Genomic DNA, 9,133 nt, shown 5'->3' on the forward strand with positions numbered 1-9,133 from the left:
CTATCCAGCACATTTTTCAGACTGTGAGAGAGAACCAGAGCATCCGGAGGAATCCCATGAAAACATGGGGAGAACATGCAGACTCCACACAGACAGTGAACCAATCCAGGATCCCTGGTGCTGTGAAGCTGCAGTGCTAACCACTGGAACACCATGCTACCCTTTGGAGGTGTACGCATGGTAGCTTATGGGCAGTACATTCACGATGGCCGCACATGTGCACAGGTTAGAGGGAATTGTCCTGGACACTCTGCATGTATAAGGACTGTTTGATGAAGACAGAATCAGGCTCAAAGAATAATCCATTGTTGTTTAAACCCTATATCTAATGATAGGAGTTAACACTATGTTGACATTGATTGGAAAATCAGTAGAAGAGTCTCACATTTAGGTAATGTAGCTGGACGAGCTCAAGTCACCGAGGAGGTGATGGTCTATGGTATTATCGCTAGGCTATTAATCCAGAAACTCAGCTAATATTCTAGGGACCCGGGTATGAATCCCACTGCAGCAGATGGTGGAATTTGAATTCAATTTAAAAAATCTGGAATTAAGAATCTACTGATGACTGTGAAACCATTGTCGATTGTTGGAAAAACTCACCTAGTTCACTAATATCCTTTAGGGAAGAAAATCTGCCATCCTTACCTGGTCTAGCCTAAGTGTGACTCCAGAGTCACAGCAACGTGGTTGGCTCTCAACTGCCCTCGGGCAACTAGGGACGGGCAATAAATGCTGGCCCAGCGAGCACCACTCATTTCCTACGGTTGAAAAAAAAAGTCACCACTTTCCAGAGAGGAAATGAATTCAGTCTGCTTCAGAGAGAACAACTAAAAATATATTCCATTTCATCGACCAGATTGAAACTGACAGTGACCTGTGTGCAAAATGCTTTATTGGATATTCACGGCGTTAATAATACCAGAGCAAATTCATCAATATTAATACCAAAGCAAAATACTGCAAATGCTGGAAATTAAAATGGAAAATGTTGGAAATATTCAACAAATCAGGCAGCATCTGTTGAGAAACGAAGAAGAGTTAACGTTTCAGGTCCCTCATTCTGAAGAAAGATTGTTAACTCTTGTTCCTCTCTCCACAGTTGCCGCCAGACCTGCTGAGGCTTTTTTTTAAAACAGCATTTTCTGTTTTGGTTCAATGAAAAGTGAACCAGTCAATGAAACATGAAGTAAACAATGACCACAGGTTAGTGTTTGTTCGCTTTATCCTCAGGCAACAAAGGGGCTGAATTCTCCCGTCCCACCCGCCACAGAAATCATAACGGGCGAGGGGCTGACAGTGACCCGTGTGCAAAATGCTTTATTGGATATTCGCGGCGTTAATAATACCATGGCAAATTCATCAATACTAATACTCATAACGGTCCATCAACCTGGAGTGGGATTTTCCGGTTTCGAGGTGAGCGTGCCTGGAAAATCCCACCCAAAAGAGTCGCCAGTCTATCCGTTTGAGAGCTCGCAATGGGCTCCCGTCCATCCACTGTAACACTGGCACTGAAATCTGGTCGCCATTTCCCTCACGTCCTTCTCAGCTGTCTGTCCCTTCAGGAAGAAGGCCAGGCCTTTATCTGAAGGGTTCACCTTCACGGTGAAGGAGTCTGGGTTTAGGTGCAGATAGGCATGGCTATCTTTGTTTGTTCGCACACACCGGCCATGGTTTGTGCACAGCAACCGACTGCAGATCCTGGCAGCATATGTCACATTAACAATGTAGTTGCCCAATATTCCACTGATGTATGCTTTCAAAGCAAGGCAAGAACCCTAAATGAGAAATAGAACACTTTGTTAATGATATTTCTTGCTTTTAAAATGCATTTTCTTCACCTTCATATGGTCCAATGGTGACATAGAGATTAAAAAATCGTTCTGTAGGCAGCAGCTTAAATTCAGAATCGTTACATTCCATACCATGATAGCACACCAACTTACCATTAGGATTTAATGCTTTTTAATTGAATTGACGTATTATTGTCACATGTACAGGGATACACAGAATGTGTCTTGCACGCTATACAGACAAAACATACCGTTCATAGAGTACATGGGAAGAAAGAAGGGTCAGGTGCAAAATGTCGTGAAGAGTTTGAGTACAGTTTTAAGAGCATAGAACAAGAGTAAAAGATGGTATTATAAGTTAATAAGTTCATAAGATATAGGAACAGAATTAGGCCATTCGGCCCATCAAGTCTGCTCTGCCATGCTGATATGCTCCCCATCCCCATTTTCCTGCCTTCTCCTCATAACCCTGTAACCCATTATCAATTACAAATCTGTCTAACTCCTCCTTAAATTTACTCACTGTCCCAGCGTCCACCACACTTTGGGATAGTGAGTTCCACAGATTCACATCCCTTTGGGAGAAGTAGTTTCTCCTCAACTCTGTCTTAAGTTTGCTACCCCGTATCAGAGGGTACGCTGGTGACAGCTCCTGTAGCTGTGATTGGATATTAAGGGTTGGGGAGTGGGGAGGTGGGGATGGAAGTCACGTCTGTACCAAGTAATGATATTTCCTGCTCAATTATCCGTGGATTTAGACAATTATCAATGGATTTAGCTACTATGTGCATTATTTTGTCGAAAAGGTAGGCAGTGTAACTAAGGTTTTGACACCCAAGTGAACTTCTCTTGTTTTTCTACAATTCTGATGTTCTGTCCTGTGAGCCTTGGGCCTTCACTTTTCTTTTTCAATAATAAACGTATTAGCAACGTGGAACCTGGCTCAGGATGGGGCCAGAAAGTTTTTGAAAACTTGGGGCAATGGTGAACCGAGATGAAGGTGCGGGATGGGTGGCCATTGCGGTATGTGTGTTCGTACTTCCCAAATATTTCAACGGATCTTGTTGTTTTGTGGGATCGGCACAGAATGAGTTCAAGCAGTTTTCAGTTCTGCTGGACTAGGACACTTTGTAAAGGATAACAATCTGTAGGAATATGTAAGTCACTCATCAATATCTTGCAGGTCTGGGACATGTTACATGGCCGCTGTTTATAGCACTAAAGTGTTTGAAGAGCTTAAAGTGATCAGCAACCTTGGCTAGTGAGTGGACCACAAGATTGAAAGTGGGTTTGTTCGCTTGAAAAAGATTGAATAAATTTAATGCATGCCAAATATTTTATAACAGCTATAGAAAATGTTTAATCATATATTAATAGAAATATATTAATAGAACTGTCGTCAATTACAAATGGTAAAACCAAAAGAAATATTGGACACAGAGGAATGCATGGCTCTCATGGTCAATGTTGTGAACAGTCAGCACGCACCTCACTTCACTCGCTCTTGCTTTACATGCAATCCACTTCAGTCAAACTGACAGGAAAAATGCAACGCAGATGAAAACCAGCAGAATGTGGCAACTCTGCACGGGGGCAACAGTCAACTGAATGTCTCATGGGGCCGCACTCAGAACCTGATGGGCCGCATGTGGCCCCTGGTTTGCAGGTTACCCACTGCTGGCTTAAGCGGACCAAAAACTTCTCCTTCTTAAGAGGATGGCCAAATAACCATGATAGCAAATCATTGGGAGAGATTGATATACACAAATGTATCTTTTGGTCTCTGTGTTATCTGAAGCTTGCATTGTGCGTCTTTTGATGTGTTGTAATTTGCTGTTAGCCTGCATGGAATATAGAGATTAGAGGTAGAAGTGGTCTGCTATTTGAACAAACCACTGCATTCAGGGTGGAATTGTGTAACTTGGTGTCTGAGTTCTTACAGTGAATTGCAAACTCAATAATAAAGAATCAAATAATTGTATGGAATTGTATGATTTTTTGGTTTGATTTGATTTGATTTATTATTGTCACATGTATTAGTGTACAGTGAAAAGTATTGTTTCTTGCGCACTATACAGACAAAGCAAACCATTCATAGAGAAGGAAAGGAGAGAGTGCAGAATGTAGTGTTACAAACGTAGCTACAGTGCAGAGAAAGATCAAGTTAGTGCAAGGTAGGTCCATTCAAAAGTCTGTAATATCAGCAGGGAAGAAGCTGTTTTTGAGTCAGTCATCTCAGACTTTTGTATCCTTTTCCTGACGGAAGAAGGTGGAAGAGAGAATGTCCGGGGTACGTGGGGTCTTTGATTACATCTCTGATTTAATGGAATACCCAACTGAGAATTGTGCAACATGAGCTCATTAAAGGCAAAAATATGATTGTTACAACTCTTCAAAGCAACAAAAGAAAATAGAAAAAAGGAAGTAATCCAATAGTTATCAGGCAAATTAAATCTGCACAGTACAGGCAGTCACTAAAATGTAGGTACTTTAATATTTCATCATGGTTCTTACAAAATGATCAAACGACATATTTTACCTGCGACTGGGCATAATCTGAGTTCCCCCAAAGTACAATCCCGGCAGCTCCCATTGCTACACTCTCTCCAATTGTGTGGACCAAGTCAATCTGAAAGATCCAAGAACAAACAAAACTTTGGTGTTACTGTTTGTGTCTCTGGTCACATGTCCATCATAGTATAGTGAATTGGATCTCACTGGGGTCTCCACAACCCAACAGTTTGTCTGGAATATCATTTCTCCCATGGTGATTTGTTTGGGTTTTTGTACTGAAACTGAACGTAGAGTTTAAAATAAACATCTTAATATTTATTTACCTCGGCCCTCTCCCAGCTTTATGCCCCCAGTTTCTACTTCACAGCACCCGTAGTCTTTTACATATTTTAGCACATTAAATATGTATATTTTTCAATATGGAAAACATTTTCATACCCAATTTAGTCAGTGAGTTTGGGTAGATTCCTCATCTCACAGGACATCACAAACAAGCTCCCTTTAACAAAATCTCATTCTTTTCTCACAGTTACAAAGCCAATGTGTAGAGGGGACAAGACAAGCCACTAATCCATCTCCCTGCTTGACTTTCAGACCCTACATTCATTGGGTTATTGGTGCACCCCCGTGTGTGGGCTGGACAACAGGTTACAGCGTTAACAAACCAATCCGCCAACCTGCAAGTGCAGTTCTCCACTGAGGGGCTTGGGGCATGGAATCGCATCGCATTACTAGAGGGTTAAAAACCCCACAGTTACCTCAGTCAGGAAAACCGTGGTGTTGGCATACACAATCCGAGAATATGGCAAGACAGGCAAGCTGTAATTCGTTCCCAGTTGAGAAAGACGGAGGCCCTCTTTGATTCGATAATGAACAAACTTGAGTGCATTCTCCGTTGACTGAAGCTTAAGATCCAGGTATATGCTTGGATATAAGGCTGTACTTTCCCTCCAGAGCCACATCAGATGATCATTCCTCTGCAGCTCAACATCAGGACATTGGCCGGTGTAGTTTTTGGAAATAACACTGTTGTAGCAACAGGGAAAGCCATAATAGCCCCACAAACCCTGAGGCCTAAGGCCTTTTGCCAACTTCAATGTCTGTGCCATGAAATTGCAGGCAGCTCGTTCGTATTCGCTTTGTGCTTGCTTAGCCACCTGACTCTCGGGCCAATCAGGATGCCTCCTTCGGACCAGCTCTTTCGATTTCTTACGGTAAATATCTTTCTGATCCCAGTCCCTCATCCAGGAGGGTCTCCAGGCCTCCCAGTCGATGACAGACAACCCATCAAAATCCCGCAGCGGTATCAGATTTTCCACATCTGTTTGGGCTTTTGCAAGATGATCGTTCAAGCTGGCGTTCTGTGGGACACCTCCATTTACGGGAAGGCCACTTTTGGTGTAGTAGGGATAAGAACCCAATTTATCGCTGTAAAAAATGGTGACATCTTGCCCAATAAATGATTCATTTTGGTTTGCAATTATGTCAAAGATTCTCAAATTGAGATCAACACCAAACAAGGACTGGCATGCTGCGGTTGGAGCATTCCACACTGTGATAAATGGCTTATTGGATTTAATTGGAGATTTTGCCTGTTTCGGTGGTTGTCCCAGAGTCAAGGTGCACGCACACAGCAGAACAGTTAGTGCTTTAATCAGGATCATGGCTGTTACACTTATTAACGTCTCATTCTTCAGTGAATCAATCTCTTCATGTTCTGCATCTAATTAAACCTCGTACTGTTTGAACAGAAGAAAGAAAAAAGAATTATGGAAAAGGCAACAGATTTGTCACATTAAAAGTGAGACTGTGTAAGTTTGTCAATTGCGAGGAAGTAACTTGATGTATGAAGTAAACACAGATTCATTGGTTTCAATAGAAGGAGGTACCATTTGTCTGTTACGAACACCACACCATCTGTTTCTGACATAGTTCTGCTTCACTGTTACTCAGCTCAGCTCACCGTTTCAGCAGGTATGTTTGTAAATCTAACCTGTTGAAATCTGATCGTCAGCTTCTGCACACTAAAACTGGAGGAGTACTTAAAGCTTCCTATAAACTCTGCAAAACTGGGGCTATTTTCAACTCTGCTGACTGTGTCCCAAACTTGCCCCAAGTCCTATTCAACCATCATTTCTACTCCTGGTTACACCTCCACTTAAAAAAGAAATCTCACTCTTATCTTTTTTTATTCATTCCTGGGACATGGGCGTTGCTGGCTGGGCCAGCATTTATAATCCATCCCAAGTTGCCCCTGGATGGTAGTTGAGAGTCAACCACATTGCTTTGGCGCTGGAGTCACATGTAGACCAGACCAGGTAAAGATGGCAGATTTCCTTCCCTAAAGTGAACCAGATGGCTTTTTCCAGCAGTCGACAATGCTTTCATGGTCATCAGTAGATTCTTAATTCCAGATATTTTTTATTGAATTCAAATTCCACCATCTGCCTTGGCAGGATTCAATGTCCCCAGAACATTAGCTGAGCTTCTGGATTAATAGTCTAGTGATGATACCATTCGGCCATCACCTCCCCTTGTTTTTAAACCCTTTGTGGCCTTGTCCCTCCCCCATATCTGTACCCTCCATCAGTCCCATAACCCCCTGAACTATACATGCTGCTCTAATTCTGGCCACTTGAGAATTCCTTTATTTTAACCACTTCCCCCACTGGTGGGCACGCTTTCAGCTACCTAGGATTTAATTTCTAGAAATCCCCCCCTCCCCTCCCAAAACCTCTCCACCTCCCTACCCCATTTCAAATCTTTGACTAAACTTCCGGTTATCTGCCCTGATATCTCCCTGTGCAGTGGCACGGTGACACAGTGGGTTGGCACTGCTGCCTCACAGCGCCAGAGACTTGGGTTCGATTTCAGCCCTGGGTCACGATCTGTGTGGAGTTTACACATTCTCCCCGTGTCTGCATGGGTTTTCTCCAGGTGCTCTGGTTTCCTCTCGCAGCCCCAAGACGTGCAGGTTAGGTGAATCACTTTTTAAAACGGGAATCATAAATCAAAATAAGAGGGTGGTGAGTGTCTGGAACAAGCTGCTAGAAGTAGCAGTAGAGGCGGGTACAATTTTGTCTTTTAAAATGCATTTGGACAGTTACTTGAGTAAGGTGGGTATAGAGGGATAAGGGCCAAATGTGGGCAATTGGGACTACCCTAGTCGTTAAAACGAGGAGCGGAATGGACAAGTCGGGCCGAAGGGCCTGTTTCCATGCTGTAAACCTCTATGACTCTATAAGTACAATACTTTTGGACTAAAATGAGCAACACACAGGCACAGGCTGTAGAGAAGAGACCCAGGGGTGAAACTGAATTAGATCAGTACCTTACAGCACAGAAAGAGGTCTCTCAGTGCCTGATCTATGCCTGATCTTTGAAAGAGCTCTCTAAATATTTCTGCCTCCTCTCTCTTTCCTGCAAAATATTTCAAGGATCGAATCTACTTCCACCAGACTTTCCGCCAGCCAGTACTGGAACGGAACAAGTCCACGTGAAAACAAACCTTTACTTTGTCTGTGTTTTTTCTGCCAATTATTGTAAAGCACAAAAAGAAGTTTTTTTTAATGAGCTGTCACTTCCTGTGTATTATTTTGGGTTAGCACTGCTGCCTCACAGCGCCGGGGACCCATGTTCAATTCCGGCCTCGGGCCACTGTCTGTGTGGGGTTTGCACATTCTCCCCGTGTCTGCATGGGTTTCCTCCGGGTGCTGCGGACTCCTCTCACATTCCGAAGGTGTGTGGGTTCAGTGGCTGGGCCATGCTAAATTGCCTCTTAGTGTTAGGGGGACTGTCAGGAGAAAGTAGGCAGGGTTATGGGGATAGGTGGTTGGTGAAGACTCGATGGGCTGAATGGCCTCCTGCACTGTAGGGATTCTGTACAATTTTGCCCATTGGTGGCCTTGCTTTTTAGCCACCTCGGTCTTAACCTCTGGAACCTCCCTCTCTCACTTTGACCAAACTTTTGGTTATCGAAGCCGAATGGTTTGGTTAAAAGTTTTGAGTTTTTAAGTTACCCTTGGATAAGCTGTAGGGACAGGACGATGCTTCCTTACCTTCTAAGTTCCGCTATACCAGCTCCTAAGGGTTTTTCCGGGTCTGTCTGCGTTCACTTTACCCACTCACTGAGACGCTGCCTGTTCCCAGCGAGAGTGAAAGTGACACAGATACAAAGGCGGGGTTACTCGGGATTATGAATGGTTGCGACTGTTCCCCCCCGAGAGAGAGAGAGAGAGAAACAGCAGCAAAGCGGCCAACACTTGGCCACAAGCCAAGTCAGCTGATTTAATCGCTTGAATAACTGCTCCGGAGAAGCCTTGAATATGTGCAGGACACATTGAGAAATGAATTGCTGCAATTTGTTTCTAATGCAGCCCTCAAAATCCGTGGCACGTATGAAAAAAATACCAGCCATTATTTCATTAACATAATCATAAAGTACTTAAGCCAGATTTATAATTGGTTGAAGGGGAGAAGGCAGGAAAATGGGGATGAGGAGCATAACAGCCATGATCCATGGCAGAGCAGATTCGATGGGCCGAATGGCCTAATTCCACTCCTATATCTTATGGACTTATAAAAGGGAAAGCACTGCGGATGCTGGAATCTGAAACAAAAACAGAAAATGCTGGAAAGTCTCAGCAGGTCTGGCAGCACATTTATTCATTCATGGGATGTGGGGGCATCGCTGGCTGGCCAGCATTCATTGTCCATCCCTCATTCCTGAGGGCAGTTGAGAGTCAGAGCTCTAGGAGGGTCCAGGGAGCACAGGCGAGTGTAGTGGCCATCACTAAGGAGAAGGTTCTGGGGAAATTGAAAGG

General features: G+C 43.6%; 1 protein-coding gene across 1 annotated transcript; it reads right to left on the reverse strand.

The window, feature by feature from the left end:
* Positions 1–879: 879 nt before the first annotated feature.
* LOC145341339 (hyaluronidase-like) lies at positions 880–8,477 on the reverse strand. Its single transcript, XM_080186254.1, has 4 exons — positions 8,369–8,477; positions 5,069–6,049; positions 4,336–4,425; positions 880–1,781 (listed from the first exon to the last, which is right to left on the reverse strand). The coding sequence occupies exons 2-4, from the start codon at positions 5,972–5,974 to the stop codon at positions 1,461–1,463; spliced, it is 1,317 nt and encodes a 438-aa protein (XP_080042380.1). The 5' UTR covers positions 5,975–6,049; positions 8,369–8,477; the 3' UTR covers positions 880–1,460.
* Positions 8,478–9,133: the final 656 nt, after the last annotated feature.

This window comes from Carcharhinus amblyrhynchos, chromosome 3, assembly GCF_965287045.1.
Source record: "Carcharhinus amblyrhynchos chromosome 3, sCarAmb.v2.hapA, whole genome shotgun sequence".
NCBI classification, from domain to species: Eukaryota; Metazoa; Chordata; class Chondrichthyes; order Carcharhiniformes; family Carcharhinidae; genus Carcharhinus; species Carcharhinus amblyrhynchos.